The following is a 20982-nucleotide window of genomic DNA, read 5'->3' as shown; positions in this document are numbered from 1 at the left end:
AGGAACATGCACATTTACTTGGAGATTGTATTACGCAGATCATTAAACTGCATATGCGCTTGGATGCACCTTACTGATGCCTGTATTTGCATTGGTTATAGAATAGAACTGTCTTACTCTATTACACATGAAATAAATACATACCATTATCCTTAATCTAACCCAGGAGTCACCAGGTGACCCACCCATGGTCAGACGAATTTGGCATTACATGGTGGCCACTTAAATGATGACCAGGCAGGATGGGTTCTCTATACTGGGTCATGATGTTCTATGATGCTCATATGCCTTAATACTGTAGGTCATATTGACAGAGGGTCTTCATGAGGCATCTCCTTTAAAGGGAAGCTGTCAGCAGTTTCATGATGCCCTTACCACCGGTGGCATGATATACCATCAAGCATTCTCATTGCAGTAAACTATATTTTAATCTGAAATACCACATAGTTCAGTGCAGTGAGAGAGCCTGCATGTATATAATGCTACCCATTGTTAGCACAGCATGAATTTACTGACAGGATCCCTTTAAGGCCTCATGCACACATCCGTATCTGATTTTCAGTCCAAAAAGCCTCCCCTGATCTTCCAAGAACAGATCCATGTGCTTGGCATTTTTCTCATTTGCAAATGCAGACAAGAAAAGGACCTGCAGTGAGATTCTCGGACTGGGCATGGCCAGATAGAAATGAATGGGTCAGTGTGCCATCCGTGAAATAAAGGGAAAGCGCACTAAGGAAATATATGGTCGTGTGCATCAGTCATAAGGGCTTCCATGTTAAAAGAGCTTTTGGAGATTTTACTACTGATGACCTATCCACAGGATACATCATTAGTATCTGATCGGTGGGGGTCAGACATCCTGGACCCGCATCGATCAGCTGTATGAGAAGGCATCGGCTCTCCTGCTTTCTTCTTGCTCACCTAGCACACTGCTGTACTTTGTATCGCTGCTGTCCTTGGTATGGCTCTCAGCTCCATTCACTTTAATGGGGCTGAGCTGCTCCTAGGCCACGTGACAGATGAACGTGTCATCACTCATCCTAGTAAAATCTGAGAGACAGCCGCAGCACTCACAGGAGCGCCTTTGCCTTCTTAAACATCTGAGCGGACCTCCACCAATCATATACCGATGACCTGTCCTGAGGATAGGTCATCAGTAGTAAAATCTCAGAAAGCCCCTTTAAAATGAATCTGCCATGGGGTCTCCCTTATGCACTACAGCTATTTATCCTGCAATCATAAAATCTCATATGGAGTAAACATAAAAGGACAACCCCGTTTTAGGATGTTCTTCAGCAGAAATGAACCGAAAGGACTATCTAGCATTGATAAAAATATTAGGCCCCACATTCTGTGCAGAATGTCACGTTAGGTATTATATAGAATAAAGCCACTGTCAGTGTGAGGATCTGCCTGTCTGTGGTTAGGAAATACCTGCACCTACTTAGGCTACTTTCACACTCGCGTTTGGTGCGGATCCGTCATGGATCTGCACAGACGGATCCGCACCGATAATACACCCACATGCATCCGTTCAGAACGGATCCGTTTGTATTATCTGTAACATAGCCAAAACGGATCCGTCTTGAACACCATTGAAAGTCAACGGGGGACGGATCCGTTTTCTATTGTGCCATATTGTGTCAGTGAAAACGGATCCGTCCCCATTGACTTACATTGTGTGTCAGGACGGATCTGTTTGCCTCCGCATCGTCAGGCAGACACCAAAATGCTGCACGCAGCGTTTTTGTGTCCGCCTCCAGAGCGGAATGGCGACTAACTGATGCATTCTGAACGGATCCTTTTCCATTCAGAATGCATTAGGGCAAAACTGTTCCGTTTTGGACCTTTTGTGAGAGCCCTGGACGTATCTAACATAAGGAAAGCCAAAACGCCAGTGTGAAAGTAGCCTTATCAATGTGTGCTTGCTCATCTCGTACCACGGCTAAAATAAAATGTTCTGACTGTTTTGTATACTCGTACGGTCTGGGTTAGAAAGATCATGTGGTTAGTCTGTTCCCTGGATTACTTGATAAGCCTTACCAGAAAATCCTAGTTATGACCTTTATTTTTCTTCTCATTTCCTAAATGTGTAAGCTACCGCTCTATCCTTAACGGTAATGAAACGGGCCGTCTGGTCTTCTGAACACGTATCCAGGGTAGCGGGGCCTTATATTATTATTGCCAAGTTCTCTCTCCGTGACCAGTGCACAAAGGCAATTAAATCCTGAAAATACAATTTGTCTGCATAATTTTACAGTCTGGACTTTTAATAGCATATTTCTTCAGATATGAAGGAGTTTGTATAGTGTAGAGGTGTAAGTCCTTTCCATTCCACATTCTGTAACAGAGCAGGAGTAAGATTAGAGAACCAGTCTGAATACACATGCCAGAAGTTTATGGCACATCTGGTAAGGTAAAGGAGCCGTTTTAATGGTTCAGCCAAAATGTCTAGGGGTCCAGTGACGGTAAACAGAGAATTTGATCACCTCTGAGGATTCAAGTGGGATTTAGGAAGGCAAAAGTATAGCGTTTGTGCCTTGGGAAAGTAGAATATAGCTGAGCTATTTAAACAAAGCAGATCTGCTTTTATTATGAATACCCTTTATTAAAAAGTTAGGGATTTTTGCATATTACCTCTATGAAACCAGACTTTTGGTCCATACTCTGATGAATTTCTAATTAAGCAAAGTTTATGCCTTTTTATAACATGTCATAAAACAGAATTGGAGATCTTGTGTATTATGTGTAGTTTTTAATCATTACTCTCACCTTATCCTAATAAGGTCGGGTTCACATCTGTGTTGTAAACTCCGGCACTGCAATCCGGTCACTGTATCTGGCGTATATATGGCGGCTTTCAGCTGGACTAAAAAATACAACACAAATATATGTATATATCTATGGCAGAAAGTGGCCGGATTCCATTACAGTGAATGGGGATCCGGCAGTGTGCGGTGGTATCTGGCTGTTCCGGATAAGGTCACATCGCAGATGTGAACTCGGCCTAAGCATAGATATACAGTAGAACACTCAGGTTTTACAGTTTAGCATGAAAGCAACTTGTTACACCCAATATTCCTAAAGCTGGGCTTACATGTTCTGGCTGCCATATGTGGCCAAACTCCCCCCACCCACGGCAGCCAGTGTGCGCACAATTTTGGGTTTAAGATCTCACCTTTACCAATAAAAATCGTGTGGGTATTTTCCATCATGGATTGGCAGGTTCCAGCCGTAGGCAACAGCTGTAAACGTGTAAATCCCATCCTGATGAAACAAAATGAGTGTGAAGTTGAAATAGCAATTGCCAAGAATTAGTCCTTTTTTCCAACATCTGAATGGAAGTCCATGATGGGTTTCATTGCTGGTGCAAATAGGCTACACGGCTGTCACACTGTTAGGCCTCTTTCACACTGGCGTGTCCGGCCTGTTGCAAAATACGGGCCGCAATACACAGGCGCTGTTCCGTGGGCATTCCGCATCATGGATGCAGACCCATTCACTTGAATGGGTCCGCAAATCCGGAGATGCGGAATGGAACCCTACGGAAGCACTACGTAGTGCTTCCGTGGGGTTTCGTCCCGTATTTCCGTTCTGCAAAAAGATAGAACATGTCCTATCTTTTTGCGGAACGGCCGGATCGCGGACCCATTCAAGTGATGGGTCCGCGATCCGCTGCGGCTGCCCCACGGACTGTGCTCGTGCATTGCGGCGCATTTTGCGGGCCGCAGCACGACCACGGGCCGCACACGCCAGTGTAAAAGAGGCCTTACACTCAGACCCTACATTAAAAGGGCTGGTCCATGTTAGAATGAAGCCACCCAATCATTCAGTAATAGAAACCCCACACAAAACGCATGGACTTACACGGAGCTAGGTTTTTTTAGGCTTCCCATTCATCTCAGTTGGAGATTGTGCCCTAAAGATTGGGCGTGCTGCTTTTTTTTCCCCATTGAAATGCATGGGAGGCTGTTTTAAGGCCTTTTTGGAGCTTATTTTGAGACAGAAACGGTCAAAAATCAGCACCAAAAAAACTCCATGTGAACTGGCCCTAAGGCCTGGTCTCATGGGGAAAAAAAAAATATACCAATACATACATATACAAAATATATTAGCGGGCAATTTAACAAAAACATACTTAATATGAAGATTGTAAACAATCGATTTTTATAGTTCTTTGTAGCCTGTACTAATATGTTTTATCCTTTCAGTTAGCCATAAGGAAGTACAAAGATTTTGATCTGACTTTTGAGACCTATTTGATCCTGGTATTATTATTTTACCAGAAGCAGGATTCTGAATCCTTTTATTTTTATGGTTCAGGCCTTCAATGTAAGTGTTGAATGGCATGAGAAAACAAAGCAACCTTTCCTCCCTCCGAGAGCACATTCTATATATCTCCATCTCTGTGATAGCATCAAAGTCATTATGAAGCAGTTGGCTCGGATACGCTTGCACAGACACAAATTGAGTCCGACAGGACTGATGTCTTATGGATGTTGCTGCTATTTGAAATGCTGCCATGAAGATGGTTATGATGATAAGAGTGAGCTGGTGCCCTCAGCGCATGGCCTACTATGATTTTTGTGGCTTTCATTCATGTCAGGGGCACTGTACATACTATAAAAGGACAAGCAGAGGAGAAGGCGACGGCCATGTGTGCTGCTGAAATATAACTTGTTAAAAATGTGCCCAGGTGTCAGCTGCTTGTTCCGCTATGTATCATCTGTTTAGAATATTTGAAGTCAATGTGGAATTAATATAATTTAAAGAAGCACTCCGGTATTTTTTTTCTTTCCCTGTATGGTGCAGCATAGGTTTTTATTAAAGATTAAGAGAATAAGATGCTCTAGTGCATGCCTTGTGTATAGCTGTTTTATGTGATGTGTGATTTGTAGGTTGGCAGCCATCTTGATTCCTTCTTCCCTCAGATATTGTTTTTCTAATGAATCCTATATTTCCCATCATGCCTAGCTTTGCAGAGACAAAGGAGGCAGTCTCACCACACTGCATTGCTTTGAGAGAGCAGCCATGACAGATCGATGACACAGACCGGCTGTCTCCTCACACTGCAGGGTCTACATGTTTTCCTATGCGATGCAGCTTGAGCCTGTCTGCCCTACCTGCCCTGTCATCTTTCTCTCCCCTGTCAGCTTTCACATGTAGGAGGCAGGGAAACCAGAGCGAAACTAGTTTATAGAACTAAACTGGAGAGTCAGCATACACAGATAGTGCAGGCAGTGTGAGTCGGGAAGTTGATATAACTGCAGCCAATCACTGTATACACTCGCCTTCTATATATCCGCACTCATGGCCCTTTAGATAGGCAAGACTTTATATCTTCAACAAAATACAGAGATATACAGAGAAATGTGAGGAGGGGTGGGGCCTGAGAGCTGACAGGAGGGATTTGATTGGTGATGATGTCATCATGTAGATCACAGGAAGTCAGCCATAAGAAAGAGACCAAGTTCCTGTTTATACATTAGAGGAGTGCATTAGACTTCAGGTCACGTGACCAGGTTCCCATAATAAAAAGGTTCAAACTATATGGACCCAACTGAGTTAAGATGTAATAAATTTCACTACTAGAATACTGGTGGTGAGTTAACAATATATGTAAAAAACAAACAAAATGAAGTGCCTCTTTAAATGTACTACTTCATGTACATTAATTTTATCATTTCAATTAACATTACCTAATGTTTCAACATGTATAGAAATAGTGATTACAATGAAACACTTTGCACTACTACTGGGTGAAGAATCATCGGGATCCCAGCATCATGTACGTCTTGTAAGCCCACAAGTTAGGTGTTTTTGCATTTAGCCCTTGACTCATCGCAAGTGTCCCTATCTCCATGTCACTTAGTCAATGCCAACAATACACACATTGGATCATGGAAACTTCCTATTACAATCATATTATAGGGATAATATTTGGCTCTGGATACTCCTAAAGGAAGGTATATGTAGTAGAGTGGGGGAAGCTTATAGAGTGCCAGCAAGCATCATTTTGTGACCTATAGTCCGAAGCGGTGTGGCATTAATGACTACGATAAAATATAATAAATGGCAGATTAAATACTCTTATACATAGGAAAGTGTTGAAACCTAGACGTATAACTCAGAACTTTTTCTCGACAACCTGTCAGTACCTTAGGCAAGTGCAGGGAATATATTAAGCAGTGGAATGTTGATTCTAAAAGTGAGATACTGTAGGATAAAGAATTGTGCATCCATCATACAAGTCTAGTCATTTTTCTTTCACGTTCAATATATTTTATTGCTTCCCTTTTCCAAATAACGATAGAAATTGAAAGGCTAAGTACATAAAATCACAAATTTACTGCTTGGGTGGTTTACCGGATCTTAAACACTCTGGATAAGGGCAGCTGTAGGATACCTATAAAGGGTTAAGGTGCTAGGTATATAAAGTGGCAGCTGTTCTGGCCCCCACCAGAGTTTTTGGGTACTATAGGCTATTTCCACAGCCCTTTTAAAAGTGATATGCAGCTAGTGCATTGGGAGGAGAACCGTGTGAGTCAGTGGATCTCCTCCATTTAGTGTTGCTGAGGAATGTTAAGAAGAATGAAGACTCTTCACAGCTTGTGTTCTGGTTTAACCCTTCATTGGTATCACATAATAGCATTTCTAGGATACATAAAAGCATTTATGGTTTTATGGTTGTACTTATGGTTTTACTTATGTGATAACCTCACTGGCCAAAACTTTCATTAAGGTATTAAGGCTAATTCCACAGTTACTTGAAATGCCAAATGTTAAAGAGGTTTTCCTGGAGTTTAATATTGTTGGCCTATCGTCAAGTCACCAATATCTGATTGTTGGGGTCTGACTTCCTGCACCTCCACCGATCAGCTGTTTGCTGAGCAACATGGCCATTTCCTAGGTCAGTCGCGTCACTTTCATAAGTCACAAGGCCTGTTTGCAGCTCGGTGTCTTTCAAGAGAATGGCCCTGTGTGGCAATACCAATGCAATGTACTACTTAGGGTCCATTCACACGTCCATAGAATGGGTCTGGATCCGTTCCGCAACGTTGCGTAACGAATCCGGACCCATTCATTCTCTATGGTGCCGGAAGAGATGCAGATAGCACACAGTGTGCTGTCCTCATCCACATTTCCAGAGCCCGGCCCCGATCTTCCGGTCCTCGGCTCCCGAAAAAAATAGAACATGTCCTATTCTTGTCCACAATTGCGGGCAAGAATAGGCAGTTCTATGGGGGTGCCGGCCGGGTGTATTGAGGATCCGCAATACACTACAGACATGTGAATAGACCCTAAGTATGCTGTGAAGAGGCCCCAGCACTCACCAAAGTGCTGCAGCCTCTTCAAACAGCTATTTGGCGAGGGTCTGGGAGCCAGACCCCCACTGATGAAATATTGATGACCTATCCCGAGGAGAGGGCCATCATTATTAAACTCCTAGAACACCCTATTAAAGGGAGCCTGGTGTGCTGCCAGGCTTCCACATAAAGAACTATGTTTTACTCTTGGAGTACTTTTAAAGATAGCAAGCATGGGGAGAAGTGTCCACTGGGCCGCTCCCTTCCAGCTTCTGCCGTTACGGCTTGGCTTCATATGCCAAATGACCTGCCAATGGAGACGACCCAAGTATAGAGAAGCTGGAGGGGAGAGGCCTCGCCATACCCGCCACATTTTAGACTATATTTTCTTTGTAACACTACAGTTCTTTGTAAGGACGGAGCCTGTGGATAGGGCAGCATGACTCTACGGAAAGGTTCCCTCTAATCCTAGCTGCTCTTCATGTTTTGTGATACAGAAGTACAGTATGCCCGTACCTTGTAAATCCAAATTGGAAAAAGCTTTTTTTTGTGTGCTGGTATCTGCTTTATAAATATGTATTGAATTTCATATGTGCCAAGACACGTGTAATGCATTAACCTGGCACCACCTTTACTAAAATGACAGCTAATTATGGAGATAATTTATTCGGATGATGATCTGACCACGGGATGAAACACGCTGGGATTAGGTTTACTTTGCTCTAATATAAGGAAATACATCACTAGCTCTGCCAAGCTGCTACTTGGCATTGAGTGTGCTGGCAAAAACACAAGTGTGTAATGTACTTCAGTTAATATAATGTAAAAGTGGGAATAGTTTTACAGTGCATAGCATGATGGGCTTCAGAGGTTAGTACGCAAAAAAAAAAACATAGTCTTATCTTTTTTTTTTCTTTCTTTCTTTTCAGGCTGTGAAAATACTGCACTGAAACACAAGAGTGGCTAGACACCTATTGGCTTTGAGAGCGGGTGAAATCAAGCCTTCCTAAGCATGCAGGTGCCAAGCTGTCAGATGATGAACTTTGCCAGGCCAGTGCTGGTACTTCTGTGCTTCCTACTCCATGCTGATGCTGAAAGTAAGTCTAGCGCTTTGTTCTGTTTGAGGTCCTGACCATAATGAGCAGTTTTGTTTTTGGTTGGCAGACTTTGAGGGCCTTTGAACAGGCCTTTTTATGACAGAATGCTAAAAACGCTGTGGGATTCTAACTGGCTCTAGGCCACCCTCTGAAAACGACGATTTATCTGACTGCTGCAAAGGTTCTGCTGGGCTAACTGCTGAAATGTGTGCCCCATACTAAGCAATTGTATTTCACCTGTCCCTCGCCACTACAAAGCCAAGCTGCAGAGAACTCAATGCAGCTCAGCTTACCAGGAGGCTCGGACAAAAGGCACACCGCATATACAACACTCGTTCGATATGAAACTGTGCTGTTACTGCACATGTGAGTCTAATGGTATTACTGTTCTGCTATTGGCAGCTGTTGTGGAACTACAACTCCCAACGTGCCTTAGAATTTAAAGCACCAATACAAATAGCACTAAAAAGACTAACGCCAGTACTGCTAGTAATATAAATGTCACTGAAAAAGCAGTGTCCAAAAACACACGCCACACAGCACATGGAGTTATGGAAGGCAATGCTAGTAAATGTTAACCATCCTCAGTATATCCACAATGGTTAGTAATGGCTCCACATACAGTTAACATCCAGAATAAAGTGCAAGTGCACATAAAAGCATCGTATGCTCAGATCAACCATTAGGCACATAAACATAGTGCATATAAGATTATATAGTGCCTAATGCAAACCTTAGGCCCCCTGCACACGAACGTGTGCACCCCGTGGTCGTGCTGCGGCCCGCAAAATTCGGGCCGCAATGCACGAACACAGTCCGTGGGGCAGCCGCAGCGGAACGCAGACCCATTCACTTTAATGGGTCCACGGTCCGTCCGTTCTGCAACATTCTGTATCTCCGGATTTGCGGACCCATTCAAGGGAATGGGTCCGCATCCATGATGCGGAATGCCCACGGAACGGCACCCGTGTATTGCGGATCCGCAAATGCGGTCCGCAATACGGCAACGGGAAGCACACGTTCGTGTGCAGGGGGCCTTACTCCTATGTCAGACACCAACGCATATTTTGTTCCCTTTGTCAGGATATACTGACTGAACTGACACACCTCTCCTACATACCGCTATCACACATGCCTACAATAACTCTTAATCACCCAGCTATCACTTAATCACTCACTATATATCAGGTACCTGATCTGTGTTCATTGTCAGGCCCAGTATAGTTTTTAACAATATTGCTTGATTTGGCTGTTATTGATGATGCGGCCTCACATTGGCAACATTTGAAGCGTCTGGCATCCCTCATTGCATTGGCCATAGTTAAAACTTTCAATTAGCTGTGCTATGCACACTGTTAAGGTAATGGATATATAGGCTCAGATAGGGGGTGGTGAGTAATTAACCCCTTTCCAACATCCGCCTTACATGTACGGCGAATGTCTGGTCTTTAAAAATGGCGCTCGCTCCAGAGCGGAGAAAGCACCATAGCTACCGGATGCCTACTGTTTAATACAGCAGACACCTGCAGCTAATGTCATTTAACCACTCAGGTCAAATTTAACCACGTCATCTGAGAGGCCGAAAACCCAGAAGTGTGTGCTTCACGGGCAGGAACAGCTCCCCTGGGCGGAGATCGGGGAAGACGTTTCATATAAGTAATGAGCCTGAGCCTGTACCAAGGTTCGAGGCTTATTACTTGTATATTACAATTCAGGCCAGCAGGTGGCAGCACTGAATTGTAAAATATCAATCTATGTATAGAGTAATGGAGAAAATTCCATTACTCTATACAGATCGCAATCTAATGATTGCATGTTGGGGACCTAAAAAAAAATGAAAAAGATTTTTAAAAATATATAAAAAATGATATCACCCCCTTTCCCCAAAATCAAAATACTTAATAAAAAAATCAACATAAAAAAAACCCCATAAAATATAAAGAAAAAACTTATCCCATACAGTGAATGGAGTAATGGAAAAAAAAAATGGCTGATTCATCGTTTTTTCATCACTTTATCTCCCCAAAAAATTTAGAAAATTTAATTTTTAAAAAAAGTCATACATATCTCAATAAAAACTGCAGTTAGTCCTGCAAAAAATGAGCCCTCACACATCTCCATAGACTTAAGTATAAAGACGTTATGGGGGTCAGAATATGCCTATTAAATTTTTTTTTCAGTATTAAAATGCAAGAAAAACTATACATATGTGGTATCACCATAATCCTACTGACCTGGAGAATGAAGAGTGCAAGTCAGTTTTACTGCGTAGTAAACGCAATAAAAAAAAACCCCATAAAATGTTGGTGGAATTGCATTTTTTTCCAATTTCACCCCACTTGGAATTTCTTTCCAGCTTCTTTCTTTCCAGCTTCCCACTACATTCTGTGCAATATTAAATGGTTCCATTAGAAAGTATTATTTGTTCTGGAAAAATCAAGTCCTCATACGGCTATGTGAACAGAAAAATACTAAAGTTATGGCTCCGGGAAGGCAGGGAGCAAAAACCAAAAACGGAAAATCGCTGCATCAGTAAGGGGTTAACAGTGTAATACTGCTGACACCTGGTCATTTAACTCTTCTGATATCACAGTAGCACAGGGAAAGACTCCCTCTGTCCTCCCACCAGACACCCGGAAAACACCAGACGGAAATCAAAGGGATCTGATTAATTGCTATGGCAACCTAGGGCCTTTTGAAATCCTCCAGGCCTGTAGTAGCAAAATGCCTGTTAAACATTATCTGTTGCAGGGCTTAATAGGAAACCTGCAAAAATCCCATAGACTGAAATAGTAAGCAATTTAACTGTCAAAGGATTGCATGTTCAGGTCCCCTAAAAAATTGCAGTAAAATACATAAATGAAATAAATAAGCCTACAAAAAGAATGTAAAAAATCTAATAACCCCCCTTTCCCAATTTTACTTATAGAAATAGATAAACAATAAAAAAGAAAAAGCATTGATATTGCCATGTCAAAAAATGTCTGAACTATTGAAATATAAACTTTTTTATATGATGCCTTCATGGGAAAAAAAATAAATAAAAATGGGAGATTTGCTGTTTTTGGTCACCTTGCAAAAAAAAAAAAAAATTAATAAATAAATAAAGGATCAAAGGGATGTATGGACCCCACAATGGTACCAATAAAAGCTAAAGCTTGCTCTGCAAGAAAAAAAAAAAAGCCCTAACACTATTTTGTAGACAACAATATATATAAAAAAATGGGTGTTGAAATATGGTGATGCAAAGAAAACATTTTTTTAAAGGTTTTTATGTGTTTAAAAGTAGTAAAACATAATAAAAACAATATTTCTTTGGTGGTGCTGTAATCGTACTGCCCACTGAGTAAGGGAGAGTTCACATAATCACTATTTTTCTGTTCTTCTTAACCGTCAGAACAACATAAAAAAAAAAAAAAAAAAGGATCCTGTAAAAAAAAAAACTTGATCCTTTGCATCGGTTATGCACATTTGGTATCCGTTTGAGCCATTTCCGTCTGAGAGCCATTTTTGTTTTTTCCAGAAAAAAATTTGTTTTCCATTTTCCTAAACAAGCCATGGTAAATGAAATGGTGCCAATAAAAATTACAACTGGTCCTGCAAAAAACAAGCCCTTATACGGCTATGTGAACGGAAAAGTAAAACAATTATGGCTTGTGAGAATAGGCTATGTCCTGAACAGGTTAATTATGGCTATATAATAGAGATGACATTTATATATCAGGCTTGCAGGGGAACAGCTGGAAAGCTATAGGCTGCAGATCGCTGCTGTAAACTAAACAGAATCACTCCGGTTTATGTTCCACCCCGCTGCCTTGTGCAGTCCAGCTGCCATAGCAGTTGCTTGAGAGTAGTCCACTCACATTGAGGTTCTTCTGAGCACACGTTAACAAATGAAGAAGATTGACCAATGGGGTCTGTATGACAACTGCCAAGGTTTAATAGACTCAGTAGAGCAGGCAGAATGTAAACAATATAAGCCAAGCCATTTTTCACAATTGTCACCTTTTTTAATGACATATGGACTACTTGCTGGGTATATGCTTCCTGTTTCATTAGGGCTTCAATGGCAAAAGATTAAATTGCCATATGGTGAGCCCAACCTGCAGTTTTTTACACTTTCTATCTATAGTCATCATGGATGCACTAAAAAAATGCAGACTTTTATCTAGCGGGTATTATATATGCTATACACCATTGAGAGTAAAAGAATATCATTTCATTTCACAACTCTATACTTTCATCTAAGGCCAGTGTAGATCATTTAAAGTAAACCTATAGAGAGCACAGCGATATATAGAGGGAGATTTATCAAACTGCTGCAAAGAAAAACTGGTTGAGTTGCTCAAAGGAAAATGAAAATGAAATGATCAATCTGATCGGTTGCTATGGGTAATTTAGCCAGTTTTCATTTGCTCTAGTTTTGATACATCTCCCCAATGGTATTCTTATGTCATATATAAGTAGTAGCTTCCCCATCGAGTGGCTTTATATACTGTCAGCCAGTCTGTGTGATCATAGACAACTGGGCTGCTGGAAGCCCCCGTATTCATGTGTTGGTAAAGTGGAAAACACTGGCTTTCTCTGGTATTAACATCATCTATAATAATTATGAATGGCTCAGATTATGATGATCATGATCCTTTGTTATAAACTTGAATGCATCAAATACACGTTATTTGCGCATATACACGTGGGCATGACCTTGGCCCACTTTATTAAAGGGTTTCATAACGAGTGTGCGACCGGACTTAGCGCATAACATTCATCTGAAGATTGGGCTACAAAGGAATTGGGGTTTGGAGGAAAAATGTCACCTCCAAAATGAGTGACCGGTGACCGAGGGATGTGCATTATTCAGGACTCCTCACCAGTCTCTCTTATAATGGGGAGAATGCACAGTATGTTAGACATTACTAACATTTATTACAAAGAACGGCTTTGTGTTTCTTGTGGTACCCATTCTGAATAAGAAATCAATCAAAAGAGCAGATAGTGTTGTAACCTTATGATCGTGGAGGGTTCTGGTGTTCCTGTGGTGAAGGGAATGCTAATTAACTGTCCTCCATATAGCCAGTAGCTGCCCAGTACTTCAGTGTCGGGCCCATTACATGACTGGGGACATGGCTCTTCTGCAGACAGCTCTGTTTTGGTGTTCTTGTTCCCCATCGAGATTGAAGAGGTCTTCTGAGGTTTGTCATTTCCATCTATAGACTTTCTACCCATTAGAAGAATCTAGTTTTTGAATATATTGCACACTCTGAGGAAACAGTCTGTAGATTCCAGAACAATCTGCTATTTATGCTGTTCTCTACTATCTCTAGATTTAGGACATTGATATCTTAACCTTAAGGAACACTTTGACATTTTACTTGTTCTCTCGATTGATACTGTGTGCATGCTTATGTCTGCACAATAGCCTTTAAACTCCCGGGAAAGGTAAGTGAGCAGAGCTTGTTTGTTACCAGAGAAGCATATGTCCATTATGTTAGACTTGTGAAATAAATTGATTGTGCAGGTTAAGTAATGTGTTCCAATTCGTAGCTTGTGTAACTAGGACTCAGCATCTACCATGTTGTTGGTGGTAGACATAATTATGGCATTGCGTAAAGGTCAACAGTTTTCTCAGGAAAGCCAAATCGCTCAATATTGATATTTTTTTCACACTTTGTGGTGTTTGGACTGTGCTTCTCATTACATGTACAGTTTTTGTTAGAAACTGATTTGGAATTAGCTGATTTTAATTCTGTCTGAAGCATGCCCATTTTATAGTGTTTTTTTTTTTTTTTTTTTTGGGGGGGAGACAAAGAAAATACATTGTTGACCTACTGTATTTAGGCTACATTCACATCACCATATGTGTTTTGCGGTCCGCAAATTGTGGATCCACAAAAAAATGTTCTGTATGGCATCCAATTTTTTTGCAGATCCATTGTAACAGTGCCTATCCTTGTCCTCAAAACAGACAATAATAGGACATGTTCTAGTTTTTTGTATGGCTGTGGAACAGACATACAGATGCAGACAGCACACGGTGTGTTGTCCGCATTTTTTGCTGACCCATTGAAATTAATGGTTCTGCATCCTATCCGCAAAAAAACGGTACGGACACAGAAACAAAATATGTTCGTGTGAATGTAGCCTTAATGATAGCAATATGCAGTGAACGCTGTCTTAAAAACACCTCTTTGAGGAGACCACCTTCTACACAAGATTTCCTGTGACAGATTCTAGTTCCAGCATATACTATGTGTGATGCCGATGGTTTGTGCCCTCCCTGCAGGCACACTCCCTGAAACACTTACCTCATCCTCCAGTCCATTGCTACGTCCATCAGCGTCTCCCTGTTCCTTCCCGAAGGGCATGGCCGCTAGAGTAGTGCTGCTGATTTCACTCTGCGCTGGCTTTGGCCTGCTCCTCTGTCTGCCCGTAGAGCAAGTACACTCTAATTTGTCCAGTCTATGGCTAGTTTCCCTAGGGTATTTAAGGCATCTTCCCCTGTGGGAGGTTTCCTGAGCAATAGGTATTCTAGCCTGCTGGTCCCTGCAAATGTGCGCTATTGTATATTTCATTCTTATTTCCCATGATTGACTTCTGTCTGTTTACTGGATTTGACCCTCAGCGGCCCGACCTGACCTCTGTTTGACTTTCTTGTTGATCCCATGCCCTCTGCCTTGATCTTTGTACTGAGAACTTTATTGAACTAAATCTACCTGCCCTGACCTCGTTTCAGCCTTTGACTGTGATTCTGCCTTTCTCTTTTGGTGCCATGTGCCAGTGTCTCTTGACCTGCCTGGGTCAGCTGTTTCCTTGCAGTAGAGTTCAGATCCGTTTATAAGGGCTAAAGGGTGAAGACAAGGAGGCGACTTAGATAATACCCTTAGAAGTTGCCCCAAACCAAATCTGTTCAGTGACACAGTGGGTCTACGCTTAATGACACTAGGTAGGCTTGTCTTATTCTTTGATAGGGCCCCCCGAAAGTCTACTTTCATGCAGTTTTGGATGGTTGTCTAAAAGAGTTTTTTTTTTTTACCTTTCATAGTTTTTGCCATTGTTTTGTTTATGCAGGTCTCAACACACTTGAGGCATGCAAGCTATGTCTTCATTTTTAGTACATACAGTGCTGAGCAATTAAATGGTTTCACCACTTTGGACAACCATTGTTCATTTGCCCTTTTCTCACATATGAAGTTCATAAATGGATTTTTCTTTGACCTCTTTCACACCATGTTTTTTTTATTTTCCATAAAATTTATCAATTTTTACTAGAAAAATTGATGTGTTTAATGGTTACATAGGCTTCCATTGAAAAAATTGATGTCAAAAGTGCAGACGCTTTGTCTGGTTTGTACTCCTGTTCATCCTGTCCTGTCTGCATGCTTCCATGCAGCAAAAAACAATGTGGTGCATTCTGGCAAAATAAAAAAAATAAAAAAATCCGATAGGATCAGTTAAATGGATTGCATACAGTAGCATCGTTTTTTTTTTCCCAACATGTCTGTGTTTCAAAAATTCCCGCTCACTTTTGACTTTTGTCCAAAAAAAGTAAAAAAACTTAGCCATTCACCGGTCAAACAATCCAGATTCTAACTTTTTTGGAATGTGTGCTTTCTGCTGTTTCCAGGTAAAAATGGAAAAAACGGCATGCAGATTCAACATATTGACATCTGTTTGTATATGTTGGTTGAAAATTAAATGTTTCTCTGCTAGAAATAAAAGTCGTGGTGGGAAAGTCCTCTAAAGCTGAATTCACATCTGTGCTGTGAACTCCAACAATCTGTTACGGTGGAGGAACAGACTGACGGAGTTTCCCGTGTCCGGCATAGCCGGATACCACTGTGCACCGGTGGATCTCCATTCACTAAAATGGGATCCGGAGGTAATCCGGCTGCTTTCTGGCATATATGCTGACTTGCTTGCATGCAGCATTTTTTGTCCGGCTGAAAGCCGGTGTTCTGCCACTTTTCTATACCCGGACAAAAGTCTATACCCGGAAGTGATGTAGCTGCACCGGAAGTCACGTGGACGCGTTGGAATCAGCTGGAGGAGGGGGCGTGCGCGCTGCACAAGCGCATTCGGCTAAAGTATGTTAATCTGGCAGAACGCTCCTGCATTTTCCCAGCCCTCCATTTCTTTACTATCCATCTCTTTCTTTACTATCCATCTCTTTCTTTACCATCCATCTCTTTCTTTACCATCCATTTATTTCTTTACCATCCATTTATTTCTTTACCATCCATCTCTTTCTTTACCATCCATCTCTTTCTTTACTATCAATGGCGGCATAGAGTCAGTTTTAGCAAATGCCGAGCGCAGCGAGGCTGAGCCCGATGCATGGGAGCAAAGCGAGCCCGCGAGGATGCAAATTAATGTAGATTCCAACGCGTCCACGTGACTTCCGGTGCAGCTACATCACTTCCGGGTATAGACTTTTGTCCGGGTATAGAAAAGTGGCAGAACACCGGCATGTACGCCGGGTACAGTGACTAGATTACAGTGCCAGAGTTCACAAGACAGATGTGAACCCAGCCTTACTCTTCCCCCTATCACCTAGAGCTAGTTTTAGGCAAGTAAATTGACAGTTACACTCAGCTTTATATATTAGATTGTCTGTGTGTGTGTATGTCCGCTAAAGGAATCCGCACCGTCGCATTTACAATCACGAAATTTGGCACACAGGTACATCAGGTGTCCGGAAGGTTTTAGAACATGTCTCAGCTCTCTAGGACGTACCGTTCCTGAGATATTCCCAAAAAATGCATTAGCCAATAGAAGCTTGGTCACATGACCCTTATCAGCCAATAGAAGCTCGCAGGTCCTCCAGCCTCCACATACAGTTTTACTTCAGGTTTTCATAACAACCCAGCCATTTATTTTCACTGCTGTAGGTCAGCTTTAAAGGAAACCTGTCACCAGGATAATCGCTATTAAAGTAAAGCCATAGCCTAATAGCACTTAGTACCTTATTTCAAGATGTGCCTTTGTTCCACAACAATGTGTCCACCCTCAAAAGACTTAAAACCCCGCCCCCAGACCCTGCCAAGCCACGCCCATATCTAGTTAGACCACTCCCCCTCCCACTCCTGAGCCGACCGGGATTGAAAAAATGAAGGTAAAAATCAACTTCTGTCAGCTGTAGGGGTGGGAGGGAGGGTGACTTTCTCCCTGCCGCTCACATTCACTTAGGCTCCATTACACTTAGGCTCCATTCAGACGTCCGTAGCATATCCGAAATACACCCAGCCGGAACCCCCATAGAAATGCCTATTCTTGTCAGCAATTGCGAACAAGAATAGAATATGCTCTATTTTTTTCCGGAGCTGCAGACCGGAAGATCGGGGCTGCACTCTGGAAATGCGGATGCAGACAGCACACTGTGTGCTGTCCGCATCTCATCCAGCCCTATAGAGAATGAATGGGTCCGCACCTGTTCTGCATAATTGCGGAATGGATGCGGACCCATTCTACGGACGTGTGAATGGACCCTTAGAGTGAGCTGTTCAAAAGGAAACGCCCCTGATCCAGTTGGGCCACGCTCCCTCCCACTCCTCAGCCGACTGAGATTGAAAAAATGAAGTTAAAAATCAACTTCTAGGTCCCGCTAAACCACGCCAATATCTGGCTAGGCCACGCCCCTCCACTCCTTAGCCGACAGGGATATAAAAATGAAGGTAAAAATCTACTTCTGTCAGCTGCAGGGGTGGGAAGGTGAAGCACAGTGCTTCTGTCTTAGGCTACATGCACACGACCGTGCTGTTTTTTGCGGTCCGCAATCCGCGGATCCGCAAAAAACGGAAGCCGCCCGTGTGACTTCTGCAATTTGCGGAACGGAACGGGCAGCCCATTGTAGACATGCCTATTCTTGTCCGCAAAACGGACAAGAATAGGACATGCTATATTTTTTTTGCGGGGCCACGGAACGGTGCAACGGATGCGGACAGCACACGGAGTGCTGTCCGCATCTTTTGCGGCCCCATTGAAGTGAATGGGTCCGCATCCGAGCCGCAAAATCGGCGGCTCGGATGCGGACCAAAACAACGGTCGTGTGCATGAGGCCTTAGAGTGAGCTGTTCAAAAGGACATGCCCCCGATCCAGTAAAGGCCACTGTTAAGGGGGCGGCCCCCTGTGGAGGTCACTGTCAAGGGGGTGGTGTGCTGTGAAAGTCACTGTTAAAGGGGAAGGCTGCTGTAAAGGTCAAATTTAAGGGGGTGGGCTGTTGTGGAGGTCCAATTTTAAGGGACCGGGCACTGTGGGGGGTCAGTGTTAAGGGGTGGGGGGCGGTGAAGGTCCCTGTTTTGGGGATGGGGTGCTGTAGATGTCACTGTTATAGTGGATAGTGTTGATATCTTTTAACGACACACTCAAACATTAAATGAAATAGATTAAAGGGGTTCTGCACTTTCATTTAACTGATGATCTATCCTCTGGATAGATCATCAGCTTCTGATCGGCGGGGGTCCGACGCCCGAGACCCCCGCCGATCAGCTGTTTGAGAAGGCAGCGGCGCTCCAGCAGCGCCGCGGCCTTCTCACTGTTTACTGCCGGCCCACTGACGTCACGACTAGTATCAACTAGCATGGGCGGGGCTAAGCTCCATTCAAGTGAACAGAGCTTAGCCCCGGCAACGCTAGTTGACACTAGTCGTGACATCAGTGGGCCAGCGGTAAACAGTGAGAAGGCCGCGCCGCTGCCTTCTCAAACAGCTGATCGGCGGGGGTCCAGGGTGTCGGACCCCCGTCGATCAGAAGCTGATGATCTATCCAGAGGATAGATCATCAGTTAAATGAAAGTGCAGAACCCCTTTAAATATACCCGAGCGAAGCCGGGTCCTTCAGCTAGTATGTAATATATGTTAGATGCATCTGCATTTTTGAATGCCTGAGAGATTCTTTCAGGTTGTCATAGCTATATTCACTGTTTTTGTTGTGAGAACAGTATTCACAGTATTGAGGCACTGCAACACACCATGGCAGTCTTCCAAGATCCTGAAAACAGTCTCTTTTTAAGGAGTTGTTTCAGTTGTGAGTTAATTGTCTAATCTCCTTCAAGAAAATACTCCCTCCTAAACCTTAGTAGGAGTATTTCATGTAGCTGCATGATATATTATTCTTTATATTAGACAGCTTGCATCATCAAGAAGGTTCATAAAAAATAGGACAGGTTCCAATAAAAGTCCTAGACAGTGTGTAACAGCTGCTCGGCTTCCTTGAAGTGATGATATCTCACCATTGCTAGAGAGCTACAGTATAATTCTCTACAGTAAATATAGATGCATTAGGTTTCTTTTTTATTGAGGCTGAATTACATCACTCTTTCCACTTTAAGTGATATATATATATATATATATATATATATATACACACAGTCATTGACAAATAAAAAATATGCACACCCAGAAAGAAATGTTGGACTATGGACTACTGCTGCAAAACTCAGATATGTAAATGATAACAGGTGTGGTCTGCACACAGGCTTAAAAGTGCTTTCCCCCCACCCTGCAAAAAAGCTCTCAGAGGCTACTTTTGGTTAATGTACCTTGGGCAGAGATCGTTGACTGCTAGACATTCCTCTACAGTGCACTTGAAGACATTTTCTAGTTGACAGACTTTGAGAGTCTAGGCTGTTCTGACCTAGCTGTTAGAAGGTGTTGGGAGCAATGGTTATGTGAGGGCACGTATACATAGTGAACAGGCTCTGGACAGCCCAGACAGACCACCAGTGTAGAGGATCATTTGGTCTGCTAAACAGGGCTCGACAAATCCCAGGCACCAGGTCGCCATGGCGACCAGGAATTTGGTCCTGGCGCTTGGGTATTTGTCAGCCCGTTTTCAAAGATGCGCTCTCGGCGCGCACCAAGGTTTCCTGAGCCGGCACAGTGGAGAAGGAGAGGAGTCCCTCCCCACTGTGCGCGGCTGCCGCTGACCACCAATGAGAACAGAGTAGGAGGAGGAGGGGAGGGACTGTGGCCACTGCGCCACCAATGAACGCCTGAATACCAATGTGCCGGCCATATCCCGGCCCCTATGACTGCACGCTGTGATCCGCGCGATTAACCCCTCAGTTGAGGGGTTAATCGCACGGATCACAGCGTCCTGTCAGAGGTCGGGTGCCCGGGAATGTTTGTCTGCATTGGTGGCAGTGGGCAGTTCCGATCGGAGTCCCAGCAGTGTAATGCTGGGGCTCCGATCGGTTACCATGGCAGCCAGGACGCTACTGAAGTCCTGGCTGCGATGGTATGTTAGTGAGTAGCATTATATAGAAAATGGGTAAAATTAGACTCCAGCACTCACTTTTTTTCGAAGTATCAAGTTCTCCATTTATTCAGTTACACACGGACAGTACAGGGCTCAAGAATTCTCTTGGTACAGGCTGTTTTTGACGCGTTTCGAAAAGTCTTATTCGTAAAAGACTTTTACGAATAAGACTTTTCGAAACGCGTCAAAAACAGCCTGTACCAAGAGAACTTGATACTTCGAAAAAAAGTGAGTGCTGGAGTCTAATTTTACCCATTTTCTATGTACCTGAACAAGGAGGTTGAAAAACCAGGACACCGAGCACGCGGATACATTCCTACCGC

General features: G+C 43.0%; 1 protein-coding gene across 1 annotated transcript in view; it reads left to right on the top strand.

The window, feature by feature from the left end:
* The window catches only part of PTPRD (protein tyrosine phosphatase receptor type D), a 413356-nt gene that overhangs the window by 86871 nt on the left and 305503 nt on the right, over positions 1–20982 (top strand). The window contains 1 exon segment of the mRNA XM_040417151.1: positions 8237–8404. Within this exon segment, the coding sequence (XP_040273085.1) occupies positions 8320–8404 (85 nt within the window). The 5' untranslated portion in view covers positions 8237–8319.

This window comes from Bufo bufo, chromosome 2 (assembly GCF_905171765.1).
Source record: "Bufo bufo chromosome 2, aBufBuf1.1, whole genome shotgun sequence".
In the NCBI taxonomy this organism is placed as follows: Eukaryota; Metazoa; Chordata; class Amphibia; order Anura; family Bufonidae; genus Bufo; species Bufo bufo.
Note: the sequence above shows the minus strand (reverse complement) of the source record. Positions and strands in the feature narration are given on the sequence as shown.